At 36.4% G+C, this 20,480-nt stretch overlaps 1 protein-coding gene across 1 annotated transcript; it reads right to left on the minus strand.

Annotated features, from left to right (window-relative positions):
• Positions 1–15,448: 15,448 nt before the first annotated feature.
• Positions 15,449–19,600, minus strand: LOC119792174. Its single transcript, XM_038298675.1, has 2 exons — positions 19,262–19,600; positions 15,449–17,026 (listed from the first exon to the last, which is right to left on the minus strand). The coding sequence occupies exons 1-2, from the start codon at positions 19,491–19,493 to the stop codon at positions 15,723–15,725; spliced, it is 1,536 nt and encodes a 511-aa protein (XP_038154603.1). The 5' UTR covers positions 19,494–19,600; the 3' UTR covers positions 15,449–15,722.
• Between the last annotated feature and the right edge of the window lie 880 nt (positions 19,601–20,480).

The raw sequence follows: 20,480 nt of genomic DNA on the forward strand, positions 1-20,480 counted from the left end.
CTAAAGCATAACAAACGCTCAGCAGCGCCACCTTCCGCTTCCTCTGATTCCTGTATATTGCATGGAGGATGCGCGCTAGACATTATATGAATTAAAATGTAAAGTAAAAAAATTTAAAAAAAGAATAACTTTACTCACTTTTGTAAATCATATTGCAGCAAATTTTCCCATACTATATTATATACTATATAAATGTTTAATATTTGTCGAATGTAAACTTACAATTTTCCCCATAGCTGTCTGCTTACTGAACTCTAACCCTCCCTGATAGACCCTACTATCCTTCCTCACACCAACCACCATTTTGCTATTCTGTTTTTCTTTACAAGACTGTAATGTTTAGCTGCACTCCTGACTGTTACTATTGTAACAACTCTTTATATGCATCTTGCACTACTCACCTTGCCTGAATATTGATTTGCACTACTGACTGTTTATTCACAGCACCAATTGTTTACATATACATTTGCAATGACGTACTTTAATTGTAATATGCAATTACCTTTCACTGCACTTTAATTTAGATAGCTTCTGTCTAAACTTTATTTATTAATTTTATAGTAAAATCCATCTGTATATATGCTATTATACATAACTGTAAAAACCCTTTTTATAGTAATATCCACCTGTATATTATATTTGGTACCTATCCAGCTGTAAATTTAGTTCATAACACTAGTCATCTATATACTATATTCATCTATTAGTAAGATTCTGTTTATAGTGCTATTCATTTCTATACTTATCCAGTAGAAACCCATGTCCTGTATTTATGGAACCATTATTTATCCTGCACTTGCTGCTATTGCACTTCTGGTTAGACCTAAACTGCATTTTGTTGCCTTGTACCTGTACCTGTGCAATGACAATAAAGTTGAATCTAATCTAATCTAATTTATTAAATAAAAGTTTACGTTTATCATTGTAATATTTAAATGCAAACTATATAACTTTACATATGCCTCATCCAGTTTGAGTTCAGTTTCAATAGTTTTTAATCTGAATAAACATGTGTAATCTATTTTAGAATTAGTTTTGGTCTTTAAAGGGGTTGTGACATGTAAGAGATTATTGTAATATTATCCCTGACTCGTCTTTCATTTCATTAAAATGAGATCTGAGGCACCTCCTATTTATTCACACACACACACACACACACACACACACACACACACATGAATATATATATATATATATATATATATATATATATATATATATATATATATATATATATATATATATATATATATATATATATATATATATATATATATATGTGTGATCAGTTGTCAACCATGTCATGTATGGACATACAATATAAGCAAGATGGATGCGGTTTCCTTGTGAAAAGCGTGAAAATCTGGCAGGAATTTTAAGAGAATCATTTGAGTGTCTTGATTTTTGTCCTAAAGAGAATCTACTATTGGCCTCCATATAACTTCTCTGAATTGTCTCTCTAAAGTGCCCTGAGATTATACATGTCCTTAATTTTCACTATAAACACTAACTGAATGTTTTATAGACCAGTCTTCACTGTTGACCAAAAAAACTCTGATTAATTTAGCAGTCCCGATGACCCATGGATCTACCAACCCAGTCTCATGGGAAAATGTACCCCCACTACGTTGGTCCACGCTGGAAAACGTAGTGGAGGTACATTAATGGCCATTTTTTTGTGGTACTGTTACGTTTCTTCTGCCTATACGCTTTCTATTGTTTTACGTCCTAGTCACGTGACTTTCAAGATTCCAGCTGGGAGAAGAAAAAAAATAAATATATGGCCGACATTCGCTCATTTTTTGTGGAAAGATTAATGACTTGAGTTTGTTTTTGCATTAAAATGAGTTTTGATTATATTTCTAGTGAGAAATGTATAGTTTGTTGCCAGAATAGTTACTCAGGGAATGTACATATTCACTTGCTTGTTCGTTTCTTGCAAAGATTTTTCAAGATAATGTGAAACTGTAACATTTTGGTATAAACATGGCTGAGATTTCTCTAACTTTTAGTGGGAAAATCAATAATTTCAATCAGTTTCTGCATTTAAATGGGTTTTTGATTACATTTATAGCGAGAAGTGTAGGGTTTATTTACATAATATTTACTTAGTGAACATACATAATCACCCGCTTGCTAGTTTTTGCTACGTTTTTCGGATCTCGTCAGGATTATGTGAAATTGCAACGTTTTGGCTGCTAGCCATCGCCTAGCATTTAGCTGCCGCCCCGATTCAACATTGAATTCTTTGTGATTTAACCCCATCTGACGGATCAAACCCTCTCCACTGCGTGCGTTGCGTCTGAGGTTGATTTTCAGATCAATGCATTACGTCGTGGCATACGGGAGAAACTAATTAAACTAGTTAAAAAAAAGGATCATGGGTTAAGATCGGATGTGTTTTATTTGGAAATCTACCGGATCCTTTGTGCATTTCACTTCCTGTTTGGTGCGATCTCATTGATGGGTTTTGACCAGATTTTGACCAAAGAGGAACTAAAAAAAAATAAAAAACAATTTAAATACACAACCAGCATATCTGGAATCAATGACAGAGAGCATACATAATCACCCGCTTGCTAGTTTTTGCTACGTTTTTCGGATCTCGTCAGGATTATGTGAAATTGCAACGTTTTGGCTGCTAGCCATCGCCTAGCATTTAGCTGCCGCCCCGATTCAACATTGAATTCTTTGTGATTTAACTCCATCTGACGGATCAAACCCTCGCCACTGCGTGCGTTGCGTCTGAGGTTGATTTTCAGATCAATGCATTACGTCGTGGCATACGGGAGAAACTAATTAAACTAGTTAAAAAAAAGGATCATGGGTTAAGATCGGATGTGTTTTATTTGGAAATCTACCGGATCCTTTGTGCAATTAACTTCCTGTTTGGTGCGATCTCATTGATGGGTTTTGACCAGATTTTGACCAAAGAGGAACTAAAAAAAAAAAAAAAAACAATTTGAATACACAACCAGCATATCTGGAATCAGTGACAGAGAGCGACTGGGACCAGAAGTTTATTAATTTCTCCCCACTGATTTCCATTCAAAATGTTTTCTATCCCACCGGGCTCTAGGGAAGGGGGGTGCATACCGCCACCTACTGTTCATAAGTGTGTAGCAACATTGTTTTACATCTATTAAATTCTATTTTTTAATTTTGTATTCTGAAGATAAATAAATAATGCTTTCCTTAATCTATAAATATCTTTTATATTTCCTTTATTTCCCAATAATCCTTTAAGACTCCATTCTTGGCCTGTCCTCTTTTCAATTTCTTCCATTCAGGTTCATATGTCTTGCAGTTCATCAATACATCTGCATTTTCTATCTCTCCACATCCTTCACATTTATCATTATTTTTCCTCCCTATTAAGTATAAATTGTCATTTAAATAAGAATGACCTACTCCTATTCTGATCATTATTATTTCTTCCCTTCGGTTTCTCTCATTAATATTTCTATTTAATACTGACTTTTGTACTTTATATAACCTTCTTCCTTTTTATCTTCATTCCACCTTTTTTTGCCATTTTTCAATTTCTTTCCTCTTAATAAATGATTTTCCTTTCCCTAAAGGAATTGTAATTGTTATTGCCTCCTCTAATTGCTAATTTGTCTACTACTACTACTACATTTTCCCACTTTGACCTTTTAAGGTTAGCATATTGATCAAAAGCTGACACCAAAAATAAAGCAATCGATTATGTACAACAATATGCTACATTTAATGAAGACTAATACAGATTTTACTCTCTTATAAGAATTAGTTTTAGGTTTTATAGGGGAGAGTTTGTATCGGCAGTCATCTGGGAATCTTTTATGTATTTACTGGTAAAGAACAACCTCTCAACCCATTTAATGTAAATGTTGCATCGAACCAGAAAGTTATTTGAAGAGCATAGATGCATAAATATATGCATAGCTTTAACAAGGGCCTCATGAAGGTCTGTTCTGTTATTCTCTTTTGGAGAATATAGACATTGTGGGCATTCATTTCCCTGATAAGCTGGTGAAGATTCTTAGACATCCAGGTCATAATCATTCCAAAAAAAAAAAAAAAAACTTTGGACTTTGTTTTTCAAGTTTGAAGACTTCCCATTCAGGACGTTTTTCAATTCAAAATTACAGTAGCCCAACAAATCCTTGTTTTGGCTAGGAAAATATGCAAATTGAACCTGATGCCTGATCCCAATAGCTTGACTCTGAACCGAATTTGATCCCTATTACTTTTTGGCCACATGCACATTATTGTGCTGCCTGGTCAACCCTATAAAATGTTCTGGAACTGCCACTGAACTGACACCCAATGCATGGAGGGTAACCCAAAAAGGGCCATTGTTAGAGAAACTGGGTGCCTACAAAGTGCTGTTTTCAAGCTAATTAATGGAAAGTTAGCTAGAATGAAAAGTAGACAAATAACAATTACAATTCCTTTAGGGAAAGGGGAAGGAAAATCATTTATTAAGAGGAAAGAAATTGAAAAATGGCAAAAAAAAAGGTGGAATGAAGATAAAAAGGAAGAAGGTTATATAAAGTACAAAAGTCAGTATTAAATAGAAATATTAATGAGAGAAACCGAAGGGAAGAAATAATAATGATCAGAATAGGAGTAGGTCATTCTTATTTAAATGACAATTTATACTTAATAGGGAGGAAAAATAATGATAAATGTGAAGGATGTGGAGAGATAGAAAATGTATAACATGTATTGATGAACTGCAAAACATCTGGACCTGAAAGGAAGAAATTGAAAAGAGTTGAAAGGACAGGCCAAGAATGGAGTCTTAAAGGATTATTGGGAAATAAAGGAAATATAAAAGATATTTATAGATTAAGGAAAGCATTATTTATTTATCTTCAGAATACAAAATTAAAAAATAGAATTTAATAGATGTAAAACAATGTTGCTACACACTCATGAACAGTAGGTGGCGGTATGCCCGCCACTTCCCTAGAGACCGGTGGGAGCGAAAATATTTTGAATGGAAATCAGTGGGGAGAAATTAATAAACTTCTGGTCCCAGTCGCTCTCTGTCACTGATTCCAGATATGCTGGTTGTGTATTCAAATTGTTTTTTTTTTTTTTTTTTTTTAGTTCCTCTTTGGTCAAAATCTGGTCAAAACCCATCAATGAGATCGCACCAAACAGGAAGTGAAATGCACAAAGGATCCGGTAGATTTCCAAATAAAACACATCCGATCTTAACCCATGATCCTTTTTTTAACTAGTTTAATTAGTTTCTCCTGTATGCCACGACGTAATGCATTGATCTGAAAATCAACCTCAGACGCAACGCCGCAGTGGCGAGGGTTTGATCCGTCAGATGGAGTTAAATCACAAAGAATTCAATGTTGAATCGGGGCGGCAGCTAAATGCTAGGCGATGGCTAGCAGCCAAAACGTTGCAATTTCACATAATCCTGACGAGATCCGAAAAACCGTAGCAAAAACTAGCAAGCGGGTGATTATGTATGCTCTCTGTCATTGATTCCAGATATGCTGGTTGTGTATTTAAATTGTTTTTTATTTTATTTTTTAGTTCCTCTTTGGTCAAAACCCATCAATGAGATCGCACCAAACAGGAAGTGAAATGCACAAAGGATCCGGTAGATTTCCAAATTAAACACATCCGATCTTAACCCATGATCCTTTTTTTAACTAGTTTAATTAGTTTCTCCCGTATGCCACGACGTAATGCATTGATCTGAAAATCAACCTCAGACGCAACGCACGCAGTGGCGAGGGTTTTATCCGTCAGATGGGGTTAAATCACAAAGAATTCAATGTTGAATCGGGGCGGCAGCTAAATGCTAGGCGATGGCTAGCAGCCAAAACGTTGCAATTTCACATAATCCTGACGAGATCCGAAAAACCGTAGCAAAAACTAGCAAGCGGGTGATTATGTATGTTCACGAAGTAAATATTATGTAAATAAAGCCTACACTTCTCGCTATAAATGTGATCAAAACCCATTTAAATGCAGAAACTGATTGAAATTATTGATTTTCCCACTAAAAGTTAGAGAAATCTCAGCCATGTTTATACCAAAATGTTACAGTTTCACATTATCTTAAAAAATCTTTGCAAGAAACGAACAAGCAAGTGAATATGTACATTCCCTGAGTAACTATTCTGGCAACAAACTATACATTTCTCACTAGAAATGTAATCAAAACTCATTTTAATGCAAAAACAAACTCAAGTTATTAATCTTTCCACAAAAAAATGAGCGAATGTCGGCCATATATTTATTTTTTTTCTTCTCCCAGCTGGAATCTTGAAAGTCACGTGACTAGGACGTAAAACAATAGAAAGCGTATAGGTAGAAGAAACGTAACAGTACCACAAAAAAATGGCCATTAATGTACCTCCACTACGTTTTGCAGTGTGGACCAACGTAGTGGGGGTACATTTTCCCATGAGACTGGGTTGGGATCTACTCAGTTCTATCCACTTTATTTATATAACGCCAATTGAAAACACGTGTCATCTCAAAGCACTTTACAGAATGCCTTGCTTACGTTAGTATTGTAAAAAGAACAAATTGCTGTTTGTTTAAATGCAGATGTAATACAGGAAGCTAATGTATTAACACATTAGACCAGAACCTCTCAGTAAACCAACATCTGAAATTGGTCTTTTTTCCTCAGCCATAAACATGTCCAACTCTCTTTTTTCAGATTTGTTGAATGTATCTACTATGTCATAGAGAATCCAGTAAACAGTGGCTGTATCGTGTGCCCATACTGAATTTGACATCATGCTATGAGTATTTTTTTCCAGGTCATATCATTTTTTCATGTAAAGGTCTTATAAGATAACAAAATTTGGACAATGGAAGCTATTAATCAAGTGAATTTACCAGAATATAAATAAGGCATAATGTGGCCAGCATCCTAACATTGATCATATTTTTCTAAACCTCAAGATACATAACCTATTGTACATAATCACATGATCAAATTGTGTTCAAAAAATCTATTGTGTTTATTGAAACGTTAGTATCTTTCAATGGTGTAAATATCGGTAAGCAGAGACTGCAGTTGCTTAGGGCCCCGTCACTGACTGAGGATCAGTAAGGTAAACAAAAAAAAAAAACTGCTTCAGCCAATGGTTCCAGATTTCTCTGTTGTCTTTTATTCAGTATTTTCACTCTGACAACCCTCCCTGAGCTTCCAAGAGCTCAGTGCTTATATAACCAAGTGGCAACAAGCCTGCATTTGAGTGGACCAAGCCACAATTAAACAGGTAGAAAAAAAAAACAACCAAACAAACAGAGAAACAAGACTAAAATTATTCATCTTTTATTCATCATTTACAAACTCATCTACATAAACAAAGAGTCTGCAAAATAAACAACATAATACAAGATAACTCAAAAAGTTACTTTAAAGAAAAACAAACAAAGCATTACTCCAAAGGAAACCCTCTAAATGGTAGAACCCAGCAAGGTAATTGATGACATCATCTAGCCAATTTAGCAGGAAATACTTGGATAAACAATTGTGAGTAAAAAGGAAAACAAATACCAAAACAAAATAAACAATTTCAACCAATAATCCAGAAGTAATAGCTTTAACCTAAACATAAATAGATGGAAACTGCAACATAATGCTAACACAAACAAACCCGGGATAGTAAGTGAAGCAAAGTTGCAAACTAATTTTTAAATTTAGGCATTACAAATCAGAAAAAAAGAACAAGGGACAAGTGGCGAACACAAACTGTACCACTTTGTCACAAGGCCCCCTATGCAATTGTAGACTAGGATCGGCCTTATTGTAGACTATCGGCCTTATCAACAAGGCCAAGACCCGCGTGTGACACTGAACAATGTTTCATTTCTGCGTTACATTAACGCACAGTCTACTGTTTGTATATAGCTTCTGTGTATATATATATATATATATTTATATATATTCTATCTTATTTTGCTATTTTGTTTTGTTTTTTGTCTGCACCAACAACACCAAGTCAAATTCCTTGTAAGTGCAAACCTACTTGGCAATAAACTTGATTCTGATTCTGGGATGTTTCTTTGCAGATGTAATGGTGCGAAAAATTCCTCTTAAACTAGGGTGACCAAACGTCCGTATTTCCCAGGACATGTTTGTATTTCACGTCCTGTCCTGGGCGTCCCGGGTTTTTTTTAGAAAGTGAGGAAATGTCCTGTTTTTTTTAAATTACCTTCATTGGACCATTACATTTACAGACGCTAGGGCACTGCGCACGACGCTGCGTGTGACATCACCCCTGAGCCGCGCCAGTGCAGGTGCCCCGTTCTTAATCAGAATATAGATAGCGTGGCTGTCAGTACGCCAACAACATGCAAAGGCACAAATGTATGTTTACCAACGATTTACAAAAGAGTTTCCCCGCCTTCAGACCGGATCGAGACAAATGGGAGGCCTTGTGCACAGTGTGCAAAGCAGGCACATATGTCTCGGTGTCCAATGGAGGTGCAAGGGATCTGAAAAGCCACCTGGACTCCGAAAGTCAAGCTATTCTATTGATATGTTTGTTCGTTTTTGGTACATTTTGAGTTATTTTTGCTACAAAAGAGGTATTTTTTGTTAATTAGCTCATTTGTTTATTTTTTCCAATAACCTACAGAACAGACATTATTTCGTTCATTGCTGAGGCTGAGTATCATCATATTGGGAGTTGAGAGTTATTGTTAACTTTTATTGTTAAGTGAGGGATGTTTAGATGAGACATTATTTCTTTGATTGTGCTATTCATTCATTACAGGAATTGTTAAGCATTTTTAATAAATACATTTTGAATAAAATTATCATTTGTTATTAGAGTTATTGCTGTTGACTTTTACTGAAAATCATTTTTAATAAATCAACTGTTAATATCATGTTATTGTAGGATTACCTAGGCCTATGCATGGGAACAGAGATCCCCCGCCGCCGCCCCCCCGCTCCAAGGTGTCCTGGTTTTTCAAGATGAAAATATGGTCACCCTATCTTAAACCCACCCGACATTAAATTATTTGACGGGACCTTATTTATACCCCAACACATGGCAGATTTCACCATGATGGTGAGCCGTTTAAACATGACACCAATAGCAAAGCAGACAGTGGTGCTTTAAATTACTATGTTAATAACTGTGTATAGCTCATTAGCCGGTTGGTAAAACATACACTCATATAATATGTTTCAAACCGCAACAAAGATCTTAAAAGAACGATATATTTGAGTATTTTATTTTTTACAATACGACTTGGAATTATGGGTAATCCAGAGCATTGATTTAAACCATTTGAAACTTGGTTTGAACCTTCAGACTTTACAGATTCACATACCGTATATACTATAACTCAAGCAAATTTGGACTGAATAAGTTGAAGCATGTTTGTTCCATTGAGGTTTTAGGGGGTAGTGTGCTTGGCAGAAATGTGATTTTGGCCCAAGAGAGCCTGAAGTGAATTGGCCAAAAGTCGCTAAATTATGCCAAATGCATTTTTCCACTTATAAAAGATAGACAAATATAAATAAATCAGACAAATATGCTGATTTCCATTATTGGAGACCTTCTGCATAAGACAAAGCCTTTGCTCCTAAGATTACTGTCACCAAACTGAATAGAAAATAAGATTAACAGAGCAAGCTTATGTAATGCATGCCGGTTACATCACCTGAAATGGTCGCACAATGACCTCTGACCCCTCCTTGGAAAGGTCTGAGTCTCTAGTTTCCAATGAGGCTGACCATTGGGGGATGGCTAAAAATGAATATGTGCTGTCGCATCACTCTGACAGACTCAGACATGTCAGGTGAAATTTTAAATCTGCTTTTATTTGTTTACGCAGCTATAAAACAAAAAGTATTTGTGAAAAAAAAAAAAATTTAAAACATGTTTTAGAAATTTTAATGCCCCCATTTTGAAAAGCAAGTGGATGAAACACCACGTGTTTTTGTTTGGCCATTTCTTTTTTTTCTTTTTTTCCCTTTTTTTCAAAGGGTCCTGTCTGGCAAAGTGCAATAAGAATAATTGTCTTGATGCCAAAAAAGATCCTAAAAGATTTTACTTTCACAAGTGGAGCAGTACAGCTAACGCCATAGCATTCCGCTTGATTTATGCATATAAATAGCTTTATTATTATTCATGCAGGGAGATTACCGAATATTTGGACACTGCAATGCAAGTAGAACAGGAAAGGAAAAACAGGAAAAAGGAGAAAAGATGAAAAATTGAGGAGATAAAAGGGAGACACTGATAAGTTAGTTAGTTTAGTTAGTTTATTTAAGATCCCCATTAGCTGTAGCAAGCTACAGCTATTCTTCCTGGGGTCCAACAACAAAATACGAAATAAAAAATTACAAATTAAATATAATTATGTGGACATTAAAACAACATCTCCCATAATCTATACATATACATATATACATACACACATATACACATACATATTTACATATACATATATACCCATATACATACACAGAAACAATCCAAACTAATCAAAACAAACTACAAAGCACAGCAAGTGAGGAAGTCCTAATTGTGTTTTACCTCTATATTTAATAAATGTTCTTTCAATGATCTTTTAAATTTCCTTAAATCAGTTATCAATTTCATGTAATATGGCAGTAAATTCCATGCTTTCATACCTCTATACATAATAGTTCTTTTTAAGGCATTTGACTTTGCTTTAGGCAAACTAAAGTTTCCTTCAGTTGCATGCCTAGTCATGCATTCGTGATTCTCCGAACTAAAAGTAAGGTTTGTAAATAAAATATAAGGTGTTTTTAATACAGATACATTTCTAATCATAACAGTCAATGAGTATGAAAGTCTGTCTTTAACCAACAACCAGTTTAACTTTTTATTCATTGTTATGATATTTGTCCTTAAATCACACTTCAGTATTATTCGGGCAGCTCTATTTTGTACATGTTGTAGTTTATGTAGCATCTCTCCAGGGGCATTTGACCAAACGACTGGGCAGTAATCCAGTTGAGAAAATATCAATGATTGGATTATCATTTTAAGAATATTTGGGGACATAAAGGTTGCATGTCTTCTTATGACTGTGATTCCTCTACCCATCTTTGCAATCATGTTATTAGTATGTTTTCTCCATAATCACTTGTTATCAACCGTCACTCCCAGAAGCTTGGCCTCATGTACATTCCTTATCGAGACGTTATTGATATTAATATTCAATATATGATTACTGTCTATGTTGTAATTTGACCTCACAATCATGCTATTAGTTTTTGCTGTATTCAACACCAGCTTATTTGATTTCACCCATTTATCCTCTCCCACTAGTTCGTTATTCATAATAATTTCTAATTCATTAGTTGTTCTTGCTGATGTATATACTGTATAGTGGAATCATCTGCATACATAATTATTTTAGTTCTTCGAGTATGTATGGTAAGTCATTTGTAAAAATTTAAAATAATAAAGGACCCAGGCAGCTCCCTTGAGGTACACCGCATGTTACAGTTTGCTTTTCAGAAAATGTACCATTAAAATATACCGTTTGCGACCGGTTAGTTAAATAACTGTAAAACCAAGTAAGTGCAGATTGTTTAAAACCATAGCAGGAAAGTTTTTCTAATAGAAGATGGTGGTCAATTAAATCAAAAGCAGCTGAAAAATCCAGAAACACAACTCCCACCATATCTTTCATTTCAATACTCCTAAGCCAGTCATCAGACATACTAATTAGTGCTGTTGCTGTAGAATGAGCCTTTCTATAAGCATGTTGAGTGTCAAATTATGTTATTAATCGACAGATAATTATTAATTTGTTCATATACTATGGTCTCTGTTATTTTTCCTAACACAGGTAGTAGACTTATCGGACGAATATTTGAGCTGGAAAAGGGCAGTTTCTTATTTTTCTGTAATGGGATTATTTTTGCTGTTTTCCAGGCTTGTGGACACACTGAAGACATAAAAGTTAAGTTAATAATGTGAGTAATTACAGGAGCGATTTCATCAGCAACCAATTTGAGAATTCTGACATCCAGTTCATCAACACCCGGTGGTTTATCTTTGCACTTTTTCAGGCAATCCTTTACCCTCTGCAAGTTAACCATTTCTAATTTAAACTTGGACCTTTTCCCTTTCATTATTTCATTTCTTATTAATAAGTGAGATATTTCCTTACTTAGGTTAGGCATATTTTCTCTTAGTTTTGCTATTTTACTAATGAAATAATTATTTAAATAATTAGCAATTTCTCTAGGTCCAGTTATGAAGCCATCGTTTGTCTCAAGAAATAATGGATGTGTTCTATTTTTCCTACCTGTCAAATCATTAACGATCTTCCACATTTTTTGCAGCCATTCCCCACCTTCTTAACTCTATCTTCATAATAACTCTTTTTTTTTCTTTTTATTTAGCTTGGTCACAGCGTTTCTTTCTTTCCTATAGAGGCCCCAGTCTTCCTTATTCCCAGTTATAATCACAGTTTTTTTCGTTTGGTCTCTCCTTTTCATAGCTTCTTTCATTTCTTTGTCCAGCCAGGGTGTTTTCGATGTTCTGACGGTAAACCTTCTCAAAGATGCATGTTTCTCAATCACAGGTAGAAATAAATCATTAAACTTTGACAGTGCAAGCTCTGGATTTCTTTCAGTCAACACTTTAGACCAACATATTTCTCTCACATTGTCAACAAAAGAATAAGGAATAAAAGATGCATATGATCTCTTAAAAATTATTGTAGGTCCTTGCCTATCTACCTTATTGTTTTTTTCTACTATAATCAGATTATGGTCACTGCTTCCAATAGGGACCGATGATATCTTGTTAACAGTTTCTGGAGAGTTTGTAAAAATGTGATCAATACATGTAGCTGTTTTAGTACCATCTTCTTTTACACATATTCTTGTTGGCTTATTCATAATTTGAGCAAATCCTCCTGCATTAGCTCCAATTTGTATCTTATTCTTCAGTGGACAGTTATGAGCAAACCAGTCAATGTTAAAATCTCCAAGTAAATAGACATCCAGACCCACATTCATATTAGCTAACATTTCACAGATTGTCTCAAGATATTCATTGTTAGAACTTCGAGGTCTGTAACAGCATCCTACTAGTATAGGCTTTCTGTGAGGAGAATAAACTTGTAACCATAATATTTCAATATTATATTTAATCATGTCAGTACACATTTTCACAGGTAAATGATCCTGAATGTAAAAAGCTACTCCACCACTATATTTATTTCTGTCGTTTCTATAAATGTTGTAACCCTTTATATGTAATTCACTATCTTCAAAGGAGGAGTCTAAATGAGTCTCAGAAATAGCAAGTATATTCAGCTTATGTTCTTCTAACAATTCAGCTATATCATTTGTTTTGTTCCTTAGACTGTTTATATTTATATGTGCAATATATAGTCCACTTTTTAGTCGCTTGTGTTGGGATGTCATTGCCATATATTTTAAGAAGCTATTCCTGTAAGCATATTTCCGTTTGTTTATCCTATCTTGGGGTGCTGGTACGAGGTCGGATTATCAGTTTGTCGTTTCTGAGGTAAGCTATTTCACCCTTCTCACGTGAAGCTTTCAGTTTTGGCAAGAGTTCCTTTCTTTTTAACCTTACAGCATCTGTGTAGTCCTCATTGATGAATATTCTAGTACCTTTTAGATTTTTTGCTCTCTGCATTACTGCAGTTTTGTCTTTGAAGTGCAAAAACTTTACCACAATGGATCTAGGTTTTTCCCTATCTGTTTCAGGTTTTCCTATACAGTATGCTCGTTCAATATCAATCTCCCTTTGTAGTTGCAACTTCTGCTTTAGAATTTCTTTAACTTTTTCCTCTGATTCTACCCAAGATTCACCCGGGGTCATTTCTTCTCGATAAACCTTCCAGGTACTCTTGTTTATCCTGTAAGCTTACCTGTAAGCTTTCACATATCTTTATTATGTCTGTCTGGATTAAATTACCATGACCAGACTCTTTTGCCTGAGTGATCTTTAGCTCATCCACATCTTTCTGTGTGAATTGTATACTTAATTTCAACTCCTGAATTTCTTTTGTAATCATGTCCATCCTTGAATTTGTTGAATCCTTTATAACTTTAACAAAGTCTTTAAAAATGTCCTGCTGTTGCTGTAATAGAGCTGTAAACATGTCCTTCTGGTGATTCAGCAGGTCATCAGTCTGTCTTCAGTCTGCTTCATCACCTGCAAAGACAGATGTAAAAAAAAAAAAAAAGAACTGCACAACCAATGGATATAGTATAAGAGATACAATAAAGTAACACCTTGATACTATCACTGAAGAAGTAGTAGTATTATTTAATCTGACATGTTTACTGTGGTAGCTAAGGATAAGAATAAAGGCTTTCTGTATGGAAGTGAATCTCTAAGTACCTGTAGTTTTTTGTGAAAGTGCACTTGTGCATGTTTATCCAAAGGAAAAATGCTCAATAGTGGTTGTGAATGGGTGTGCAGGTGGAGCGGCGGTTAGCATGCACGACCCATGTACGAAGACCTTAGTCCTTGACGAGGCCGACCTGTGTTTCAGTCCGACCTGTGGTCCTTTCCCACATGTCTCTCCCCCTCTCTGATGCCCCCTTACCTTTCTGCCTACTGTCAAAAAAATGAGCCACTAGTGCCACAAAAACTCAAAAAAACAAAACATAAACATAGTGCTTGTGAAGAGCCAATGACCCGCAAGCACTGGGGGACCACAGATGCCCAAAGGGGGGCCAACCAAGGAAATCTGCCCCTCCTCCAAGGAAAGAGGAGAGACGGCCCTGAGGAAATCCCCCAGCTGGGAGCACCAAAGGGGTGCCCGGCACACCGGAAGGTAGCTGGGGCCAACACTTCCCCCAATCAACCACCCGGAACCCTCAATGTCTAAATGCGAGAGGAGCTGGAGGGAGCCACCCAAGGTTAGGCCAACACAATAAGCCAATCGGTCTTTGTCAGTCACGTGACTGACACGCCCCTAGCGCCATTTTTGTGGTGAGCGGAAGAAAAACAAAACAGCAGAAAACGAGAGGAGAGCGCTGCAAGCCAGCAGCGAGGATTATCAGTTAAATGGAAAAGAAAAAGAAAACTGAACTGATACCCTACCCAGACAAACTTTCTAAAGCTGCTAGGGAACGATATTATATATTATTATTACAGTGACAAGGCAGATGTTGTGGGCAGTTGCACAGATAGCTGCAGTTATTAGAGTAGTTTGTGCTGCTCATCAGACTGAACGAAAAAACTTGTCATAATTTTTGCACATTGATAAGTTGCACACTGTATTTGCTGTTCACTTTACCCAGGCCTGTTTTCACAAGGATCTGCAGTCTTCTTCACAGATATCACCTGTTAGGTAATATCTCTACGGAAGACCACAGTGAAAACAAGTCCAGGGAAAATGAAAATCTTCTAATTTAATCTAAAGAGCAATCTGCTATATACGAGGGAGGAAGACAAAGTAAAACATTTGAAGCTTTGCACTGTTCTGCATTATTTATGTATTTGAGATTTTTTATTGCATTTTCATAAATTCCCTGCTTGATTGTGAAGATAATAACAATGCTTGTTTCAAATTTCAAACTCCACTCTTTATTGTACACACATTTTTACAACTTCAGAAACATTGTTAATATTTGAAGTGATGGTGAAACTTATATTTGTTTTGCTGTTATTTTTCAAAAGTAACTTCAAAAAAAGCAAAATTCTATTTCTGTGAAAAGAAGAATAAAGTTGAAACAGTACTTGATCTGGCATTCATTTTTACACTACAGTAGGGCAATGATTTGTAAGGGCACAACAGACAGTGACAATCTTGTCCAAGAAAGTGACTTCTTCGCCTTCACATGTTAATAGCATGTTTATGGGTATGGTTCCAGTTAATATTTTGTATTTCTGACAAACATTTCCAATCACCCTTTTAACATGAATTCTTAGATGTGCAATCTTCCTTGTTTCTTCTATATCCTTAGCATCCAGCTGACAGCGCCCCTTTGTGAAGGCCTGAAGCTTGACCTCCGCACACAGCATGCCAACATTTTCCTGTATATCAAAACCTCGGTCAGCTAACACAACATCCCCAGGCAACAACAGGTTAAGAAAGCCACTGTTCAAGGTGATATGTTTGTCACTTGTACATCCACCCCACCCTTTTGACAAGAAACATATAGCTCCATTGGGTGTTATGCCTATTAAATACTTCATGGTATGATTGTGCTTGTAGGAGGAAAACATCTGGGCACGTGCCTTCAAATTAGCTGGTTTCTCTGTGAAAATTTCAAAACAGTCAATAATCACTGTGACTCTATGTCCAAAGGCCTCCACAAACTGATGAGGCATAATTTTGTGCAAGGTGTCTCTATCTGGCCACACAATTGCACGCTTTAGATTTGCATATAAAAATGACACCATTTCATTGAATGTTCTGTACACTGTCTTTGGTGAAACACGGAAGAGATAAGCAAGGTGTTGTGAGGGCAGATCCAATCTCAGACGCATGAAGGTTAACAGAAGCATTTGAAATGGACTGAGAATTTTGTTTTGAGCAGACATGAGAGGCAGCAGAAAATTAAACAAAGCCATAAAGGTTGCCAAGTTTGGCAGACCCGTATAGTACTTGACTTTTTCATTACTGTCTCCAAAGAAGCCATCAGAGATCCGCAGCTCATCAAGTTCACGCCGCAGCTCTCTGTTTTCTTCCAAAAGACGATTCATCTCTGCACACCTGAGCACACACAGGTTACATTCTGTCTGTCCTTCCTGACGACCACCTTCTGTGTCATCCTTGGTGTTTGGCCGGCCAACGTTTTCAGCAGCCTTCTGCGTGTCAGTCTGTTGCTGGTTAGGGTTCTCTGTCGCCTCATGTGTAACTTCATCCTGTTGCTCAAGGACTTCATCAGCCTGATGGAGCCCCGTTTCAGTTGCTTGCAGGGCATTCTTTTTCAGCTGTTCCCGATAACCACGTCTTAAAGAGCGTTCTGTGTCTGTTGGTTTGATGTCAGTGTGGCCCAGATGCAGGGATGGAGCCCAGTCTGGGTCAGTCTCCATCATCTCATATGCGGGTTGACCTGCAAAGTAGATGAAAGGTTGAGTGTTTTACACGTCTATTCAAAACACTATATAAAGCACCTTAATAACAGAGCCCATTAGATTAGATGTGTAATAAAATAAGATAACCTTATGTATCCCACAGTGGGGAAATGTGCTATCGGTCTCCGCCACGTGGCGTCAATTGTTTACCTCGGGAGCGGTGCATCGTGGGAAAACCACCATATTAGGTGGAAAGTCGAGATAAGCCACACGCGGCTGTTCTTTCGGCACAATTATTTACCAGAAATGACACGATCGTGTTGTGTGAGAGGCTGCCAAGACAGGTGTCGTGCCAAGGTAGTTATCCCTGCGAAAATTTGTATCCCCTCGTCGGGAGCGCGCACGGAGTAGGAAGATCAACCCGAGTTAACTCCGCTTCAATTCCAACGTGCAGAACTTGAAATTTGAAAGGTTTTACGTGTATGAAAGTGGAGCTTTACAGTTTTATTCTTTACTTCACATGTTATAGCAGAATATTGCCAGTAATATTGATCTAAAACTAATAATAAAACACAAACGTTGTTTGAAAGCTGGTCGCTGACAGCAGTGTCTACTCCTCCCTCTGAAAGCAAACAGATCCTTGTTCTTTTTCACACGTTCATTAAAAAAATCTCTCATTGTTTCACAGTGTCCAAATATTCTCATCCCATTGAAAACTGTTGTAAACCGTATACTTGTAATAAAAATGAAATAGAAAATGGAGTGCACGTGTAATCATTAAAGACTATATGCAGAAGGAAAATAATTTTTTCCTGGTTGAAATTTAGTACTTAATTCTATATTTGTGTTTACAGTAACGTACAATTTATCTATGTTGTACTATCCTTAATAAACAGTTTGTCTTCTAACATCAGCCGTTTTATTTCATCCCATATTGTCAGAACTGGCAATATGGGATGAAATAAAACCTGCTGTAATCTGTTTCGCCTGTCTAAATCAGGCAAAAAAGGCCCCAGCTTTTTCATTTTTGGCTTATAAGCATCTTTTATGATGCCAAAAATAAAAAAAAAGCTGGGGCCTTTTTGCCTGATTTAGACAGGCAGAACAGATTATGGCAGGTGGCCTGCTATGATTTGTTCCCTCCTTGTAACTTTAAGAAATAAAGGTCCATCACATCCAAAGTTTCAGGAATAAATTGTCATCAAATATAGATTTAAGTACTAAATTTCAACCAGGAAAAAATTATTTTCCTTCTGCATATAGTCTTTAATGATTACACGTGCACTCCATTTTATTTTATTAAGTATATGGTTTACAACAGTTTTCAATGGGATGAGAACATTTGGACACTGTGAAACAATGAGAGATTTTTTTAAGGAACGTGTGGAAAAGAACAAGGATCTGTTTTCTTTCAGAGGGAGGAGTAGACACTGCTGTCAGCGACCAGTTTTCAAACAAACGTTTGTGTTTTATTATTAGTTTTAGATCAATATCACTGGCGATATTCTGCTATAACATGTGAAGTAAAGAATAAAACAGTAAAGCTCAACTTTCTTACACGTAAAACCTTTCAAATTTCAAGTTCTGCACGTTGGAATTGAAGCGGAGTTAACTCGGGTTGATCTTCCTACTCCGTGCGCGCTCCCGACGAGGGGATACAAATTTTCGCAGGGATAACTAACTTGGCACGACACCGGTACGGTTCTTTCGCATTCTGCTTACTTTTTTCCATATAGTCAGAGAAACAAACTCAATCCTTTAGTCCTTCGTTTAGCTATGCTGCGGTTGTTTACACTACGCCTTTTCCACCAAAAATGGCGTCTTAGCAACAAATGTCACGTGACTGGCGGAGACCGATACCGAAACAGCACAAGTACATCGGACTAGTAAGGCCAGAGGTAAATAAAACTGAAAAACTTACAGACGAACAAAGGATTATAATAAATAAACTTAAGTAGATTGCACAGGATGAATAAATACAGTGAGTTGGCTGACGACTGGGTATGTACAGTGTTTTTATATGTACAGTGTATTTATATATATTTATTCATTTAAAAAATATATTTGTATTGCAGATTGTGTAAATGATTATATACAGAGAATTTATTATTTATTAAATTTTAGCGGTCTAAAAGAGAAATAAACAAAACAAACATTACTTTCCGCTTCTCTTCCACAGCATGTTTCAGTAGGTTTACATGAACTCCTGCAACTTTATAAGCAAACCATTTCAGCGTGTTGATTTCTTTTAGTGTATATTTATAAGGACTTACCTTTGTGAAAATGCCGAGAGCAAACACGAGCATGAGGAGATATTTTATGGAACGTGATGTCTTTCCTTCTTACAGCAGCGACCCATGCAGCCCGACGCCTCTTTGTTAAGTCCTCTGTCTGCGGTCCGTATTTTTTTTTCCAAGTGGGGAATACGAAAAACCGTACGGCACCATCTGCTGTTTTCTGTTTAGAATTACTATTGCATCCTTTGACGCAGCACCAGTGTCCCATTATTTCCAAAGGAAGCAACTAGAACACTTCTACTCTCTGTTAGTTTTCTTCTGTTTGTTGCTGCTCTCTCCGCCAGAGAAATGGCGCTAACTACCCTAAATGCATTGCGCTTTTGCGGAAGTGACGTACACTGTACCGCCACCAATGGCGGTTGGCAACAAACTTTTAGTAGCATTACCGCCACTTACTGGTATGGAGTGTGGTTCGTGATGGTTTAAATATTTATCCTGATACATTCTACCCTAACTTCTTCTAAACATACATTCACACATTCACACTTAAAAATATATACATATTTGTGCACAGCTTTGTATATCATTCCTTCACTCACAAACACACTTACTATAATTAAATTCTATGAAATAATTTCGTTTTCTTTAGAAATCGAATAATTATTTGTGTTTACTCCCTAAATTTTTCCTCAGTATATCTAATAAATTAATCTTCTCCTTAATGTCTTCAAACTCTCTCCTCATATATCTTCTCTCTTTTTCATATTTATGACATTCTAATATAACATGTTCTATAGTTTCATATTTATCACAGAAATCACATTTGCCCGTTTTATGTTTTTGTATTTTTCCACCAAACCTCCTGGCTTTCGTGAAAAAAAAAAAAAAAAAACCCTGGTTAGCCAGCCCGCACGAACCATGCAGAACCCCTCACCCTGGATGAAGCCAGTGCCAGGAGACGGCATGGACCGAGGTAGGGGCCGGACACGAAGCCCTGCAAACATTCATTTTGGCCATTTCTATAACTGGATCAACATGAGCAAGTGTGAGATGGGTCCAGTGTTGGGCCTGCCAAGCTAAAGGGGTTAAAGCATAGATGTTTTTTGGGGGGATAAAAGTTTTCCAAGAAAGCCCAGAAGATGCCCTCGAGTCACTGACCTGCAGTATTCACTCCTCCTGGTTAAACTATTAACTATTATTTCCAGGTAAATGGAAGGAGTCCAAAATTAAACCATTACCTAAAAATAAAAAAGCT

This window comes from Cyprinodon tularosa, unplaced genomic scaffold (assembly GCF_016077235.1).
Source record: "Cyprinodon tularosa strain WSP-4 unplaced genomic scaffold, ASM1607723v1 ctg411, whole genome shotgun sequence".
NCBI lineage: Eukaryota > Metazoa > Chordata > Actinopteri > Cyprinodontiformes > Cyprinodontidae > Cyprinodon > Cyprinodon tularosa.

Bases quoted from the DNA above. Each gene is read 5' to 3' on its own strand.
- LOC119792174 (XM_038298675.1), bottom strand. From the start codon at position 19,493: ATGGGACACTGGTGCTGCGTCAAAGGATGCAATAGTAATTCTAAACAG. The intron at 17,027-19,261 runs GTAAGTCCTTAT...TCTACTTTGCAG, and splicing joins CTCTCGGCATTTTCACAAAG to GTCAACCCGCATATGAGATG.